Source organism: Athene noctua, chromosome 14 (assembly GCF_965140245.1).
Source record: "Athene noctua chromosome 14, bAthNoc1.hap1.1, whole genome shotgun sequence".
In the NCBI taxonomy this organism is placed as follows: domain Eukaryota; kingdom Metazoa; phylum Chordata; class Aves; order Strigiformes; family Strigidae; genus Athene; species Athene noctua.
In genome coordinates this window covers 954180-971653 of record NC_134050.1, presented here as the reverse complement: position 1 = coordinate 971653, position 17474 = coordinate 954180, and the positions used below count along the sequence as shown (strand labels likewise).

At 43.6% G+C, this 17474-nt stretch overlaps 1 protein-coding gene and 1 non-coding gene across 2 annotated transcripts; both read left to right on the top strand.

Moving 5' to 3' along the window:
• Window positions 1–3219: 3219 nt before the first annotated feature.
• Window positions 3220–14338, top strand: EIF4G2 (eukaryotic translation initiation factor 4 gamma 2). The gene is made up of 22 exons (XM_074918602.1): window positions 3220–3791; window positions 4800–4910; window positions 5068–5133; window positions 5542–5667; window positions 6015–6117; window positions 6823–6954; window positions 7046–7112; window positions 7197–7348; window positions 7777–7887; window positions 8335–8418; window positions 8499–8597; window positions 8827–8968; window positions 9064–9224; window positions 9661–9774; window positions 10569–10694; window positions 10935–11039; window positions 11126–11341; window positions 11647–11905; window positions 12118–12322; window positions 12747–12958; window positions 13097–13218; window positions 13509–14338. The coding sequence occupies exons 1-22, from the start codon at window positions 3220–3222 to the stop codon at window positions 13572–13574; spliced, it is 3351 nt and encodes a 1116-aa protein (XP_074774703.1). The 3' UTR covers window positions 13575–14338.
• Window positions 9816–9976, top strand: LOC141966274 (small nucleolar RNA SNORD97). The gene has a single exon (XR_012634568.1). It is a non-coding gene; the product is annotated as a small nucleolar RNA SNORD97 (small nucleolar RNA).
• Window positions 14339–17474: the final 3136 nt, after the last annotated feature.

The window sequence follows — 17474 nt, the reverse complement described above, 5'->3', positions numbered from 1 at the left end:
AAAGCTCCTTTTCCACGTTTTGAGGGTTGTTTTGGTAGACGACAGCAGCCAGCCCGGGTTCTGAGCCATGCCATATGCGCAGCAAGAGGCATTCCTCTTCCTCTCAGCCAGATGCTGCATCTGTGGCAGCAACTCCTGTTTCTGTGCCACACTGTCTGCAACACAGTAGGTTCCTCATGACACGTTACAGACAACCCTTCTCCTCTAAATACCCAGTGGCAGTGCACTCAAGTTGGTATTATACATAGATTCTGCAAGTTCAGACTTGCAGAAACAAATCCAGAACTACTACTATGTCTATTCTAAAACAGCTTATTTGAATTAAAGCATTACTGGTGTTCAGGGCAAATGGAAGAGAGAAAGGGAGAAAATACAAAGCAGGGGGGAATTTGGACAATGCTCTAAGGTGACTGAAGGGTTACTGAAACTGATAGCTATTACATTTAATTTGCTAATTATTTTTTTAAATTATTTTTGTGAAGTCAAGGGAACAAATTGAAAAAAATTATTTAGGTAAATTTGTTGCATATAAACAATTGGGCTGCTACATTCTCAGACATGAATAATGGTGTCTTCCACATTATGGAATTTAAGAAGTGAGATGTATAAAATAGAAGGTATTTCACAATCTTTTTTGTCCTCTGTACTACAGTTTGCTGCCTTCATCAATTGTACTGTGCAGCTGGTCTATGAGGCTGACAAAATGTGGCACAGATGTGAAAGAAAGCTATGAGCAGCCAAGTGCAGAAACTTCTTAGGTTCCCACCTGCCGAAGACAGTGTGAGCTATGGAATAGCACATATCCTGCTGGTCTTAATATAATGCAGGATTGAGTCCCAAAAAAAGTCACATTTTTAAGAAAACAGCAATCATTTGCTGCTATTCTCTTACCGACCAAATGTTGGGTTTTTTCTGTTGTTATGGTAATAAGTATTTTGTAGTATGCTTTAAAATAAATTTAAAAGGTAATAGTTTATCAATATGTACCTACCATGTTTTGACGTTTTTTCCACTCTCTTCTCCCCTTCCTCCCCTTTCCCCTGCCTGCCCCAGAAAAGAGATAAATTATCCATAATTTTCACTTATGGGGTCTCTGCCCTAAACAGTGCTGGAATGCTTATGCTGGGAACACTGCATGAGAATATTCTGCCATCCAATGCAAAAAATATCCTTGCTTTCAGTGCCATTTTTATGATTTGCAAGTATTTTTACTACTTTTTACTCTGAGAATATTTCAATAATGTTAACCGGTTTTAATTTTGGTTTAAATCTTGTTGACTTTGCTGTTGCCTCTGTGCCCACTGACCCCTCCTTTCAAACCGAATTCCATTGATTTCAATGGCTTTCTTTCTGCACAGCTCTGTTCTTGCAGACACATACACGAGGTCCAAGATCTTGCAGTAATATGGCTATTGTTAAATGCAGGAAAGAGTCGTTATATAAAAAATCTGGTATGACAAGTACCTGTCACAGTTACAGTCACCCTTATGCAATATTTATGTGCTCAAAACTTACTTTCAGGTAGTTTATTCAAGATTTTCTGTAAGACAATCTGGTAAGTAAACTGTCCTTAATGCTTACAGGTATGAGATGAGGAAACCTATCTTGAACAAACTTCATCCCAGATAAGATGCAACATAATAACTGCTGTGGGACAGCACCCTTTAGGCCTCACATAACCCTTGGTACATTGTAGCACACTGTGTTGAAAGCATTAGGAATGAGGTTGGCTCTGGGAAACTGGAAGTTCTGCAATACCATTTGTTTGGACTTGCCGTCTATATGGTTCAAGAGTTATTACATGTATCACTTTCTCCCAGTCATCTGAATTATGAGTCATACAAACCAAAAGCGGAAGGCGTATGTGTGAACAAAGCAGATGTAGATGTTTGTGGAGTCTGTTGTCAGGTTTACTGAGCTTTTGTTTTCTGTCCTGCCTCATCTAGGGCAAATAAGTTCAAATCTTTGGCAAGTCCAGGTAGCTGCTGCCTCAGCCACAATCTGCGACTGAGACCTGACTGTTAAAGGATAAAACCTCCCACTGGTAAGTCTCTGGAAGTCTCCCATTACTCAAACTTCCACCTACAGCTAAAAGCCTGGCCATCTTTGTTTTGTTTAACTGAGCAGGAGCAAGCAAACCCCACCAGCTCTGTGCTTAGCATGATAAATGCATAAAAATATCTCTCTAGAATCCTGGTCGTCTGTGGGTTGCCTACAAGACACCCTGCCACAGAACAGGCCAGTTAATAGCTAAAAGCACATACAGAGATAGAAATAGTTTCCAAACTCAGAAAGCAAACCTGAAATTGGATCCGTACAAAGAGGCTCTTGGAGCTCAAATAGCAAGTCTCCTCCTTCGGATCTGATTGCAAGCTGAGGACTATAGTCTACGATCAGCTAAATTTTTACCTCAACCAAATCTGAAGTGTTGTCTGACTAAAGGGAAATGTAGGCTTAAATAAATCTATTAAATTAAAACCAAGAAACCCAAACCCTTACGGGGATATATATTGAACTAACCTTCTATGACAGAATCAACTGTAACTCACACTCTAGGCCTCTAGAACTGGGGCTCTCTGAGGGTTGAGGCACAGGAGCAAACAGCGAAGGAAGGCAGCAGCCCAACTGCCGCCATTAACCGGGTACGCCACTTGCGCAAATTCCCCTTCCCCGCTAGGCCCTACCGCCAGCCATGTAGCGTAACAGCTTTCGTGAATACGGATGCTGCACTGCGGCGATGGCACAGTTCAACCAAACTTCCTCCGTCCTCCGCCCACTTGGGCGTTAAGGCCACCCCCTTCCTCGATTGTGATTGGCAAGACGGGCGGAGCCCTTCGCGGCGATTGGCGACTGCTGGCGGGAGGTGGGGTAGGTTGCGTGAAGGGTAATAAAGTTAGTGGGTCCGCGGCGGTGCGCTTTAGACGCGGCGGCGGGTCGGCTCTCTATGGAGGTGGCGGAGGGACGCGCTGGGCCGTGGCTGCTCCCGCGGTGGTGACTCGGAGACTCGCCCTGTCTCGCGCGCTCCCCCTTCCCCTCCCCAGCCCCGGTCCCCGGCTCCCTTCCCCTTCCCCCCCCTTCTCTTGCCTTTTCCCCTGCCCTTGGTAGCCGCCGGGACCCGGGGAAGCTGACAAGGCCTTAGGGAAGGTGAGAGACGCGGGAGTAGCGGGAGAGGGGTTTGGGGCCGGGAGGGAGCGGGTGCTGCTGCAGCTGCCGCTTAAGATGGCGGCTGTCCGAAGTGGCCGCCATTTTCTCGTCGGCTTCTTCTCTCTTTCTTCCGCACAAAATGGCGGCTCGGGCCGATGGCCGCCCCTGCTGCCCGCTCTCGGATTTCCGCGGACGCTAAGCGCAGGGGTAGAGGATCTCGGCAGCCCCCGCTGGGCGCCGAAGGGAAGCGGAACAGACGCGTTTGAGGTTAGAGCCGCGTATCTGCGGCCGGGGAGATGGGCTCGGGTAGTGCCGGGTCGTAGCTCCGCCGTTCGGGGCACGAGGTCGGCTGCGATATCCCCGTTTCTAGCTGCGGTCTCTGGGGGCCGCGGGTGCCTCAGAGGTTTGCCCTTGGCGGGGGCAGCCTCGCTACGTGTAGCGGACTGCGGTCTTGTGATCTCCCGGGTCCGCATTGCTGGGGGCGGGAGGAACACTGCTTGTTCTCAAGAGGCGGTGGCGAGAGGGGTTTTGTGGCTGTTGCTCGCTTACTCCCGTCCGCCCTCCGCGGAGGGGAGCGCGGAGTGCCGAGGAGCCGCGGCAGCCTCGTCTCGCCTCGCCCGTGTTTGCTGCCGGGGCTCGGGCGGCGAGTAAAGCGAAGGGGGCGGCGGTGCGGGGGCACTGCGGCCGCCTCTCATGCCCCCCTTCCCGGGCGGACCGGGCCGGGTGCCGCGCGTGGAGGGCGCCGTTTTCCGCCGGGGGCGGAGGAGCGGAGCCCGCTCCCCTCCCTCGCAGAGAACAAAGACCCGGTCGGGCTCCTGGCGGCGCCCGCGCCTGGAAACGGGCGGCGCCCGGTGGGGGAAGGGGAGGCGGGTCGGTGCGGCCGGAGCCGGCAGCGTGCGGCAGGGCAGCGCCCGCCTCCTGCGGGGGGCGCCCCGCCCGCCGCGCCTTTGTTCGGCGGCCGCCATGTTGAGCCGTGCCTCGTGCCGGGGCGGGCCGCCGCGTCCGGGGCGCTGCGGGCTCGGCTCGTGGCGCCTCGCAGTGCCGCCGCCCGGGTCCCTTACCCGCTCCCCGAGGAGCGTTCCGCTCCGTGAGCCGAGCAGTGAGGTTTTTATTGCCGCTGCTGCCCTGCAGGCTAAAGCTAGAGGTGGGGAAGGGCGGTATTTTTTTCGTTATTTAGTAGCTTAATCGGCCGTTTGCACTTCGGTGTAGAATATATCCCTTTTGGTGGATTACGTGTGCATTTTGTAGTCTGGTACTTCTCACGTTGAGCTTTGACTACTGTCTCGTAATTAATCGTAGTTTGTAGAGCATGTCAGTAAAGGAGTCATTTAATTATGTTGTACTAGCGGAAAAACACCCTCCTTTCGTCTACCAGTGCTTTTCGGGGGTTGACAGGGTAATTTTGAGGCTCTTACTCTCTCAGTCCGTGATTCCCTTATCTCCCCTCCCTCAGCCCCGTTGGAAAACACGGCTATAATGATGAAATTGGCCTTTCAGTGAGTACCCCAAGTATTGCATGATAAGAGTTTTCTTATCTTTTATAAAGTGTTTGAGGGTTCCCCTTCTCTAACAAATGTTTGTACTTTTATTGTAAGTTACATACAATGGCTGCTAGTAAAACAACTATAATATGAATGCTTGATTTGTCTTTCTAGGTTTTGTTTTTCCCCACCCCGTCAATTTAATTTTATTCTTTTGAAGATTCTTCGTTGTCAAGCCGCCAAAGTGGAGAGTGCGATTGCAGAAGGGGGTGCTTCTCGTTTCAGGTACTAGTGCTTTTTGTTGTCGTTTGATGAACATTTGGCAGTGGAAACTGTCCTTTGAGGAGAATTTAAATTTGTCTCATGTTTAGACCAAAACTGAGATGTAATTGAAAGCATTGGGATTTTGAACTTACCCGAGATCACATGGTTGTTTTAACAGTGCTTCTTCAGGCGGAGGAGGTGGTAGGGGTGCACCTCAGCACTATCCCAAGACTGCCAGCAACAGGTATGTCTTGCTCTTTGATGTGGCATGATTTCAAAGGCTTGATGGTGAATACTGAGTTGAAAATGGAGTATCCTTAAGGAATACCTACAAGAGTTCATGACATGTTGATATCATCCAGTGTGTGGCAGGATAAACATATCATCTGTTGAAAGTGTGTGTCATGAGTGATATGAGGCGCACAGATTTTTTTCATGTGTTTCACTTAAGATTTAGGGGGGTGGTTTTTGGTATCTTTTAATTATGATTGTTGAATGAATACTGTGTGACAGATGTTGCAGTTTTGGTAGGGGTGAGTGCATGCTCTTAACAAAGCTAGTAACAGAATTAGCTTAAGTAAGGCAACACTGAAAGTTTAAAAGGCCAGTTCTTGAAATTGTTTCTGTTTAACAATTCTTAAAAATCTTACAGCGAGTTCCTGGGGAAAACCCCAGGGCAAAACGCTCAGAAATGGATTCCTTCACGAAGCACTAGACGAGATGACGACTCCGCAAACGACAAAGAACGACATGATGCAATCTTCAGGAAAGTAAGAGGGTAAGTTCTTTGTAAGATTATTTTTTTCTTTCCTCGCTATTTTTTTTTTTTTTTTTCAGCAATAATCTCTTTAATAAATGGTCTAGATAAAAGGAAGCGATGCAGGTCTTGAGTTGGGGGAGACATGTTGCCCCCTTTGAAGGGAAGGGTGCAGAAACTGAGAGGCCAGTAGCAGCGAATACTTGGAAGTAATTCTAGAGGAGATTGGTTTTTTTCGATAATACTTCTACATTCTAAAAGTACACCAAAACCAGACTTAAGTAGCAAAGGTAAACTTGGGTCTAAAATGACCTGTGGCATGCTTACAATAGCTGTAATCTGTTTATTTTTGTTTTTTTCCTCCTTAGCATACTAAATAAGCTTACTCCTGAAAAGTTTGACAAGCTATGCCTTGAGCTCCTCAATGTGGGTGTAGAATCTAAGCTCATCCTAAAAGGGGTCATACTGCTGGTAAGCTGGCTGCATTTCTTCTAACTACAGTTTTCTTGCATGTTAAAACTGAAGAGGTTGCCTGGTTTTGTTGGGATATAGGAGTGATGTGTCTAATGTGTTTGATAATCCAGATAGACAGAAATACCATTCCTGCTTTTTTTTTTTTTGTATAAAAAGGATATACCAGGGAGGAAGTAGGATTAATGCTCCTAGCTTTCCATTGTAGAAGTCACGAGAATCACTAAACGTGATTGGGGATTTTTGTTTGTTTGGGGTTTCTTAATAACCTTTAAGATGCTAGTCAGCAATTTTAATTCCTTGCCCCTCCCCCCCGTTCCTGTTTTCCTGACAAACAAACCTAATGGGCTTGGTGCCACAGGTGACCTCTTGGTATTACGCCGATTTAACTGATCGTGTCACCTAGTATCACCAACCTGACCTCAGATTAGACATACTTGGTGTTCCGATGATAGACTTCAAATCTGTCCCATTTATTGGCTAAAGAGTATAGAACCTCTTTGGTAGCCTAACAGTTTTTCACTTCCTTTGACATTAGTGTTAAAATACAATTAATTATTTCTGTATGTTTGAAATAGTGGTGTAGTTGGATGTTCTAGATGTCATAGAGTGGTAATTAATATTCCACTGTATGTATGGCAACTCACTTCCTAGTAATGTTTGCGTCCCACTATATGCTACCTAACTCAGACCGAATTTATTTAGATCGTAGACAAAGCCCTTGAAGAGCCCAAGTATAGCTCACTGTATGCTCAACTATGTCTGCGACTGGCAGAAGATGCACCCAACTTTGATGGCCCATCAGCAGAGAGTCATCCAGGACAGAAGCAAAGCACAGTGAGTATATGTCAGTCTGGAATGATAAGTTTTGCTAGCATGTGTAGTTGAACCGATTATCTTAATTGTTTTCTTTGTTCTCTTTTCTTAGACATTCAGACGCCTCCTAATATCTAAACTTCAAGATGAATTTGAAAACCGAACCAGAAATGTTGATAGTAAGCTTTAAAACCACTTTAATACAGAATTTACTTACTTTCTCTTTCGACAGCAGTGTTAAAACAGGCTTCTTTGTTTTACAGTCTATGATAAGCATGATGGTCCCCTCCTCCCTGAGGAGGAGGAACAGAGAGCCATTGCCAAGATCAAGATGCTGGGGAACATCAAATTCATTGGAGAACTTGGCAAGCTTGATCTTATTCATGAATCTATCCTTCATAAGTGCATCAAAACAGTGAGTATTGTATTGGGTGGGGGCTAAGAGCAAAATTGGACTTGTAAACTAAAAAATGTGTTTATGCTGCTTCAGGAATTTTGGAGTATAAAATACTATTTAAAAAGTTACCTGTCTATTATCTATTCCCCACTATTTGAAATAAACAGTCTTCTGATGTAATTAAGAAGTAAAATTGGCTTTGGTCAAAGCCATGGGAATTGTCTCCAAGTGAAGATGTAGTTTGGCCTAGACAGAAGTACCACAGGTACTTCAAAGTACATACACTTCTGAGTAACAAGAAGTTAAACTAGCAGTTCTTAAAAACTAGCTTTCAAGTCCATTTGTTCAGAAGATGAAATGTCTGCATGTGTTGTGTGTACAAAGTTGCTACTTGCTATAAATTGTCATTTTATAATGTGTTGAAATGCCTAATTCTAATTTTTCAGCTTTTGGAAAAGAAGAAGAGAGTCCAACTCAAAGATATGGGGGAGGATTTGGAGTGCCTCTGTCAGATAATGAGGACAGTGGGACCTAGATTAGACCATGCAAAAGCCAAGGTATGGCCATATCCACTGAGTATCAACTGAAATGGTTTCAAATGGCTTTCCAGAATGCAGTTAGGGTCAGTAGGAAGTCATGAAAGTAAGAATGTTGTTTCTTGAAATGCTACCTGAGAAGATGTGGTGAGGAATTCTATTTTGAAAACAACTAGGTGACCTGACAGATTTCTTCTGGACCTTGATATGCCAGTTCTGAATGTAGACTTTTAATAGTGCCGTAGTAATGGGGATTTTGAGAGGTTTTCATCTTCTACTCAGATGAGATGCCCTGATGCATTAGCTTTCCTTAAGCTTGACTGCTGTGGAAGAGCTTGAGATGGCAGGAAAGGGCAGTCTGTTTTGTAACTTGATCTTAGATGTGTTGATCGTGGTCACCTTTCCTGAAAATACTCAAGACATTGATAGAATTAGTCCTCACTTACAACATCACTTTTGTTCCTCCAGTCCTTAATGGATCAGTACTTTGCCCGTATGCGCTCCTTGATGTCAAGTAAGGAATTGCCAGCAAGGATTCGTTTCCTGCTGCAGGTATGATAAAATTGCTTACTGCTTCCTTTCTGTCACAACATTGTCTTGAATCATTTCCTAATAATTTGTTATGTTCCAAGGATACTGTGGAGTTGAGAGAACACAACTGGGTTCCTCGCAAAGCTTTTCTTGACAATGGACCAAAGACTATCAATCAAATCCGTCAAGATGCAGTAAAAGTAAGTGAATGTCAAGTCTTGTTGTGCTTGGCTTTTGCTTATTAAAGTGAACCTTTACGCTGTTTATTCCATGTCACCGAATTTATGCTGTGCACTTGGAAGTAATTGTCACAGTCGAGTGTGACGGTAAGGGGTTAAGGGTTAAAACCGGAGTTCAGGGCTAAAAACCTGACTTTCTTAGGGACTGTTAGTCCAAACTGACCAAAACGATACAATTCCTGTTTTAAAGGATCTGGGAGTTTTTATTCCTGCTCCTATGTCTCAAGGGATGAGAAGCGACTTCTTTCTGGAGGGACCCTTTATGCCACCCAGGATGAAACTTGACAGGGACCCACTCGGAGGGCTTGCTGATATGTTTGGACAAATGCCAGGTACATTGAAACTGCAGGGCTGACGTGAGCGATGACTGCGGCAGTTCTGTCCCGAACAAGAACTAAAATTGCCTTGTGTCTCCCTAACGATACAGGTAGCGGAATTGGTACTGGTCCAGGGGTTATTCAGGATAGATTTTCACCCACCATGGGACGCCATCGTTCAAACCAACTCTTCAATGGCCATGGGGGTCACCTCATGCCTTCTGCTCAATCCCAGTTTGGAGAACTAGGCAAATCTTTTCTGAAAAGTCAGGTAAGGAGAATGTTGTTCACAGGCTGACTTCAGCTTGTTTAGAAGCTCTTCTACAGATGCGTATGTTATGGATTAAAGTCTGCTTATGTTGAAAGACTTCCTCAGGTTTGATTCTGATAAGAACTGATGCTCAGCTGATACAAAAATTCTAAACCACTTCTTAAATCGTGCAAGAGATGGAAGGAATACACTTCCTTTTTTTTTTACTGCAAGAAAAGGTGCATGTGGCTTTGGTGGGTCAGAATGGTGTGTTTTATTTAAAAGATAGCCCTGTTTTTAGGGATAGGTGCTACTCTCCCACCACCCCTGCTCCTTCTTTCTCCCTTCCTGGCAAATAGAATCTTTGTTCCTCTGGTCCCTCTGGTACTACTTACCATATGATGTACGCCACTCCATCATCTGCACTTCTTTCTCTATATCTCCCTTTCTGAAATAGGGGCAAAGCCAGCTCTACCATAACCAGAATCAGGGACTCTTATCCCAGCAACAAGGACAGTCGAAGGATATGCCACCTCGGTTTTCTAAGAAAGGACAGCTTAATGCAGATGAGGTACATTACATGCCTACATTACTTAAAGCCTATTCTAAATATTGCCCAATGATTATAGCAAGACGCGTTATTATGAGGACTAATGCTGGAACTCTTTCTCCTTCTCCTCCTCCTCCTTCTTTGTCCCTTCCTTTTTCACCTTACCCCTCACTTTCCTTAGGGTATCCAGCGTCCTATGAGCAAGACTGAGATATGAGGGCAATTTCTTGGGGTGTCCCTTCCTTTCCCCACACCTCCCCAAGAACACTACTCTGACATCAGTTCCCATGCATCATACTGATAGAAATAACATTTAATTAAAACTGCAGAAAGTCCTGAACTTTAGACACTTTAGAAACGCTGAAGTGCTGGGCCAGGCTAAATTTAGAATTTTTTTTAGAACTGGCTGATAGGCAAAAGGTCAAATGCAAAGTTAACTGCATTCCTTATTTTGAGTATTGACCAGACTTGTATCCTGATTTCTGAGCAATTGGTAGAGTCTTATCTTGGCTGTAAAATACATCAGCAAACATGTGAAGTATCTTCTTGGGTCTCTAACATACTGCATCTAAAAGGAGCAATTCCACATCTTTATACCAATGGAACTAAATACCAGTAACTTGCAGCAAGCTGTGATTCCTCGAGTCGTGCTTTTGGGGGAATTTCAGTACACATGTCTTAATCTGTATTTGAGTGTTAACATTGTAGAAACGGAAAAGTCATGCTTCAGTGGGATCGCTGTGACTCCATGACTGTGTATTCTTGGTCAGAATACTTGAAACAGTTTGAGTTTTTTCTGACTTACCTGTTTACAGATTAGCCTGAGACCTGCTCAGTCTTTTCTAATGAATAAAAACCAAGTGCCAAAGCTTCAGCCCCAGATAACTATGATTCCTCCCAGTGCTCAACCACCACGCACTCAGACACCACCTTTGGGACAGGTAAATATAAAAACTACTGCATATTGTTGGCTATGCTTAATTTCTTCATGCATGTAGAACTTGGACCTGTTCCCTTATGGGAAGGGAGAGAGAAGTCTTCATTGCACAGAGCAGGATATATGAAAAAAAGTATGAGAACCTCATTGACTTTGATCTGCTTTTGTACATATTTAGTGTTCTTAAACTTGATTATAAATGTATGTAGATAAAAGAAACAAATTCGGGTTTTCTATTTTTCAGCCTCCTCAACTTGGTCTTAAAACAAATCCACCGCTTATTCAAGAAAAGCCTGCAAAGACCACCAAGAAGCCACCTCCTTCTAAAGAAGAGCTGCTTAAACAAACTGTAAGTGAAGTATGGAATAGTGCTTGTTAAGGCCTTGTATATGCTCTTTAAAAACGGATTTTTAACTATACTTTTTTTTTCTCTAGGAAGCTGTTGTGACTGAGTATCTGAACAATGGAAATGCTAATGATGCTGTCAATACTGTGAGAGAAATGAGAGCTCCGAAACACTTCATTCCTGAAATGTTGAGCAAAGTAATCATTCAATCCCTAGATAGATCAGATGAAGACAAAGAGAAAGCAAGTACTTTGATCAGCTTGCTCAAGCAGGAGGGAATAGCCACAAGTGACAACTTCATGCAGGTACTGCAATCTAATAGGCCCACAGTCCTTGTTGCTTCATTGTTAATGGTATTTAGCTTGTGTAAAGGCAGTGTGCAAATCTTTCAAAGTCCTGTTGATTGAGGAGGTAATAAACGTAATGTATAAAGCTGTGAGGGGCATAAGTCAGGAAAAGAAGAAACATAGGTACAGGATTTTGGGAACTGGAGATGGGGAACATCTTGGCAAGTGATTGAAAGCAGAAAAGGAACAAGGCTCGTGTAGTAAGTGTGCAGGAGGACAGAATACTAAAGAACTCCGACTTGTGTGTGTTGACTGTTCCTTAGGCATTCCTGAATGTATTGGACCAGTGCCCCAAACTGGAGGTGGACATCCCGCTGGTGAAATCCTACTTAGCACAGTTTGCAGCCCGTGCCATTATTTCGGAACTGGTGAGCATTTCCGAACTGGCTCAACCACTGGAAAGTGGCACCCATTTCCCTCTCTTCCTGCTTTGCCTTCAGCAGTTAGCTAAGTTACAAGACCGTGAATGGCTAACAGAATTGTTCCAGCAAAGCAAAGTGAATATGCAGAAAATGTTACCAGGTAAGAGTTACCCCATAGCTCTTATGACACCTCTTAGTAGTGTGTGCAAGATGTCTACCTGTGGTTTTTTTACACTGGAGTGAAAAAACATAGAAGGCAATCAACTGTCACAATAAAGAATGGTGATTGCTAAGAGGTGGTTAGACTCATAACCATTGATTACAACTTGTGGTTAGCACCAGCACTGAAGCGTGTCTGTCTTTTCTTGTCAGAAATCGACCAGAACAAGGACCGCATGCTGGAGATCTTGGAAGGGAAGGGGCTTAGCTTCTTGTTCCCACTTCTGAAACTGGAGAAGGAACTGCTAAAGCAAATAAAATCGGATCCATCCCCTCAAGCCATCTATAAGTGGATTAAAGATAACATTTCACCCAAACTTCATGTAGATAAGGGATTTGTGAATATATTGATGACCAGGTGAGATGCTAATCGTGCTGTAGTTTAAGCACGTGTTTTGTTAAGCTACCAGTAAGTCACTCACTCTATATCTGTGCAGGAAAACATAGGGAGGTAATCTTGAGGGAACCTTCTCTATATGAAAACACCCATTACAATGAGAAGAAAGCCACATTTCGAGGCTTGCATCGGTGTGAAGTGTTGCTTTAGCTTGGCAGGGAGAATTCTAGACCTGTGTATTCTTTTTAATAACAGAAGCAAACCCAGGATTTTTGCAGTGCACACTGCACCACAACACTCATCTGCCGTGCATGCATTTAACCGCCGATAGAAGCAGGAGGGTATTTTTAGTACTAGCTAGCAAACTGAACTGGACAGTACTTACTGTCTTACTGTTCTAGAAATCTAGCTGCTCTTAGTTTACAGAACCTTTTTTTCTGTTCAGTTTCTTGCAGTATATTTCTAGTGAAGTAAACCCACCTAGTGACGAATCAGATTCTTCATCTGCTCCATCTAAAGAGCAGCTAGAGCAGGAAAAACAACTGCTTCTTTCCTTCAAGCCAGTGATGCAGAAGTTCCTCCATGACCATGTTGATCTGCAAGTGAGTGCTTTATATGCACTCCAGGTGCACTGCTACAACAACAACTTCCCAAAAGGTATGTGCATCAAGATCTTACCCCAAATTTAACTTACTTGTGTCCGTATATGGCTTTCAGGCTTGCCAGTACATTTCAGAGTGAAGTAAGCTGTTCAGAAGGTAACAAAGCTAACAAAGTTTAAATTTACTTCCATAGGCATGCTACTGCGCTTCTTTGTTCATTTCTATGACATGGAGATCATTGAAGAAGAAGCCTTCTTGGCATGGAAAGAAGATATTACTCAAGAGTTTCCAGGGAAAGGCAAAGCTTTATTCCAGGTAAACTTTACTGACATGAGAGAGAGAGAGGTCTGTCTCTTGTGAGCTCTTACACACTGGAGTGTTTGAGAACGCTTTCAAACAGTGTTTAGGAGTTGTTAGAAACATGCACTAGGAAGGAGTGAGACAAGATGAACTCAACCTTTTTCCTTTACTAGAGACCTACATGTACTGCAAAGTGTGGTTGAAAGATTTTTGAAATTAGCTGGGGGAAAAAAACCAGTGTTTTGCAGAAGTGCATAGTGGGGAAATAATTCCTTTTCCCTTAAACCAATTTTATATAACTGCAGGTAAACCAGTGGCTAACCTGGCTGGAAACTGCTGAAGAAGAAGAATCTGAAGAAGAAGCTGACTAAAGAACCAGCCAAAGCCTTAAATTGTGCAAACATACTGTTGCTATGATGTAACTGCATTTGACCTAACCACTGCGAAAATTCATTCCGCTGTAATGTTTCACAATATTTAAAGCAGAAGTATGTCAATAGGATATCCTCTGCTAAAGGTTTTTGTAGTATGTCTTAATAGTCTACAATAAAAATATTTTAGAGTATCTTTAATGTTTAGATAACAGTGTATTAGCAGCATGCAATAATTACATCATTAAGTTCTCGAGCAGAAGCAGTCTGTTGCAAGGGTCTTCTTTGCTGCCAGTTACCATAGGCTGTTTTTAAGTTAGAAAACGGAATAGCAACACTGAATACTGTAGAAATGCACTTTGCTCAGTGTAATACTTGAGTTGTTGCAATATTTGATTATATCCATTTGGTTGTTACAGAGATTCCTTAACTGTAATCGATGGTTGTTGCCGTAATAGTATATTGCCTGTATTTCTACCTCTAGTAATGGGCTTTATGTGCTAGGTTTTAATATCCTTGAGCCTGGGCAAGTGCACAAGTCTTTTAAAAAGAAACAGTTTACTTGCACAAAAATTGATCAGCTGAAGAGATGGTTTAATGCCCTTCGGAAAAGAGGTTTTTGTGGGTGTGAAACATGAGATGGTGAGAAATTGGAATTGGTCCCTCTATTATAGTACTGAAATTAAGTCTACTTAATTTATCAAGACATGTTCATGCCCTGATTTTATATACTTGTATCTATCAATAAACATTGTGATACTTGACTTGTTTCTGAATGTCTCCCAGTAGAAAAGCTTTGACTGACAACTAGTTAATTTACAGAAGGAAACATCAGTGGGAGTTGACTTAGACTGGGACCATCTTAAGATTCTTTTTGTCTTGACATGCAAATGAATTCCAAATGAAGTCACAGGCAAGATTAGACACTACAGATTTGCTGTGACAGGAGCAAAATGCAGGATTTCTGCTGCAGAAATGGTAGGAGTTTGCCCTGTGGTCCAGTGTATGCTTTATCAGCGAGTATGTGCTTTTTAACTTCCTAATGCTTTGAACTTTCCCTAGGTCACATGCATGTCTCTTCATCAAGTGGCACCGACTATTAGCTGCCTGGTTCTCCAGTCAGATTGGCAGGAAAACGCCACAGAAGGGTTTAATAATGTTGCATTGTACGGGCTTGAAACGTCATCCATTAAATACTCAGAAGACCTTACTTCCTAGAACCTTGTCCCTAGTGAAACTTTTTTTTCCTCGTTTATGCTCTGACTTTAGTTGTGGAAAGGTGATGTATTTGTAATGGCAAAACAGAAGTGTCTCCTTGACTGAAACTTGGTTTTGCCAGTGGTGGAAGTGCTTTACACCAAATACTGTCATCTGCATCATGGGAGATGAGAGAGTAGAGCGTAAGAAAACATTAGAGTGGATAAAGGGGCTTGCTTAGAGGGGAAGGATAGCTTGTGTTTGTGCACCTTGAAGTGCTCTGCCTGGCGGAGTGGGTCTGTTCTCCCTGGGGCTGGCTGTTTGCTGGAGGGGCAGGCTGTGGGCAGGCTTCCCACCTCCGCTTACAGGTACTGCCCTCCTGTACGCTTGGCACTTCGATTCCTGCAGGGAGCTGCCCCAGGAACATGCTACAGTGCTGCTCGCGACCAAGTGATGTTCATAAAGGGTATTTTAACTTTCTGAACTACTAATAAAAATGCCATGATGCTTAAACACTGTCTCTGCATTTCAGAACTGTGGCCTATCCAGCAGTAAACAGGAGAGCAGGATATTTCTGTGGACTTGAGCTCCAGAAAGAAAGCAAGCAAAGCACTAACCTACACTTAAGTGTCTCAAGGTCAGGAGCTGGCTGCTTTTTTGATGAGGCTGCAACTTCTGTGTAATAGTGGTGAGCAGTGGTGGCACAGGGCTGCCAGAAATTTTTACCAATATGTTGTTCCAGTCATGACAGTAATCTTTAGGAAACCATTTCCTACCTGTAGAGCACTGCAGTTGATAGATTTGTAGGGGCAGCAGGGCCTACCCCTCACTTGACACCTAATCTTGGGTAGGTAGATAAAGGTGCTTCTCAGGTGGCTGTCCTTCATATTCCTTAAGGTTCTGCAGTTAAATATCCTTCACTGGGATGCAGTAACAAAAGTGCAGTTTCAAGGTTCATTTACTACTAATTAATTCCAAATTCTGCTGTTTCAGAACTGCAGTTTTTGAATGTAGTAAGATACAGTGTAGAGAAATTGAGCATTGTTGCTGCAACAGGCTAAGTTGGTTGTTACCTTCATTGGTATTTAAACTTTGCTGTTAGATTAGTTTAGCGGTGCATGCCACTAGAACAGGACTCTGTATACTTCAGTTACAGGTTATAGATAAACAATGCACTTCACTCCTGAGTGCTGCAAAGCTGAAGATGGAGAGGAACCATGTCATGAAAGAACAGTCCTAACCACAGTAAATTTAGTAGGAAACTACTGGAGGTGAGAGAAAAAGGCAACAGGAGAAGGAGGTGCAAGTAAAACAAACTACAGTCAAAACTTGAGAACAGGAGCAGAATGTGCAACCCACTTATTTTGCCAAAAGCCTGGGGCAGGTGAAGCTGGCAGCTATAGATTGTTTGAAAGCGTAACGAAAGCCTTGTATTCTTGCCCAGTCTGAAATGTAATTACTGTGATCTTAATGTACTAGTGCATGGAGGCTTTGCTGCTTGGCTTGTTTGTAACTAGTCACTGAGTTAGGAACTCTGTTAGAGTAAAACTTGTGTAACAACTATGACCGAAAATCTGGAATAGAACAGACACAGTAGAAAATGCCACTAAACAGCAGAATTGCTCTCTAGGGTGAGACACTTGAAAAATGTACATGCAGTTAGTGTGAACAGATGTGGTTTCCTGGAACTGGTATAAAAATGGCTCTTACAACTGCAGTGTAATGCATCCAAGGGGTATTTCTGTAGATAAGGAGTGGGAACATCTTCACTTGATCTTCAGCTGCTTGTTAAGCTTGTGGTGCTTGACTGCAGTGCTTGTGCCCAAGCAAAGCTGGACGAGGGGCTGGGGGTTCAGGGGGTCTGACTTGCGTGGCTTTTGAGTTGCATTGTATTTCAAATGTAAATAGAGCATACTCCCTTTTAAATAGTGAAGTCAGTCAAAATTAAACCAATATAATTGATCAATGATAATGGCTTTTACTAGTGTTAATTTTGTTAAATGTTAGGTGTAACATTAAATACTCACAGGAGGACTGGGAAAAAAAAAATTGCATCTTAAACTACATTTCTTACCTGTTGAGTCATGAAGTTCACCACCTGAAGCGACTTCCACCAGCCAGTGTTGCTGGGGGTACCTGGCACCCAGGTGCTGACGAGTGTGTCCAGCTCAGGGAGTGGGTTTGTGTCAGATTTAAAGGGTTCCTCCTGAGAGAAGTTAGAGGTTGGTATCTTATCCCCAAGAAATAAGAAGCGTTAACTGTTGGACTGCTGTTTGTATCAATAGAAGACTAAATCTCTTTCAAGCGGCAGCTTGGTGCTGAGCTATGTTCAAATCTGCATTGTGATCAGAGTTTCCAAGAGTCGAAACGCCATCCTGACTCTGCACTCGCATCGTTCCCAGTGAAAATGCCAGAGGAAGCTGTGGCTGAGGGCTGGCCTTGGTACAGAATGATGTGCCTCACCTGGCCTGCTTCTAGCAGACAGAAGCTTCCCCCTGAATGCTGTTGGGAGGTTTTTCCAGTGCTGGGAATAAATCCAAATGATGAGATAATTTCAGTACAATCTTCAATAATTGCTACAAATTATCATAGTTCATATCACAACCCAGCAGCTGCAGTGACTGATTAAAAAAATCAGTTTATTGCCAGCTCATGCCTGCTTTCCTGAGGCAGTGCAGGAAGGGGAACAGCAGAGCTTGCCTA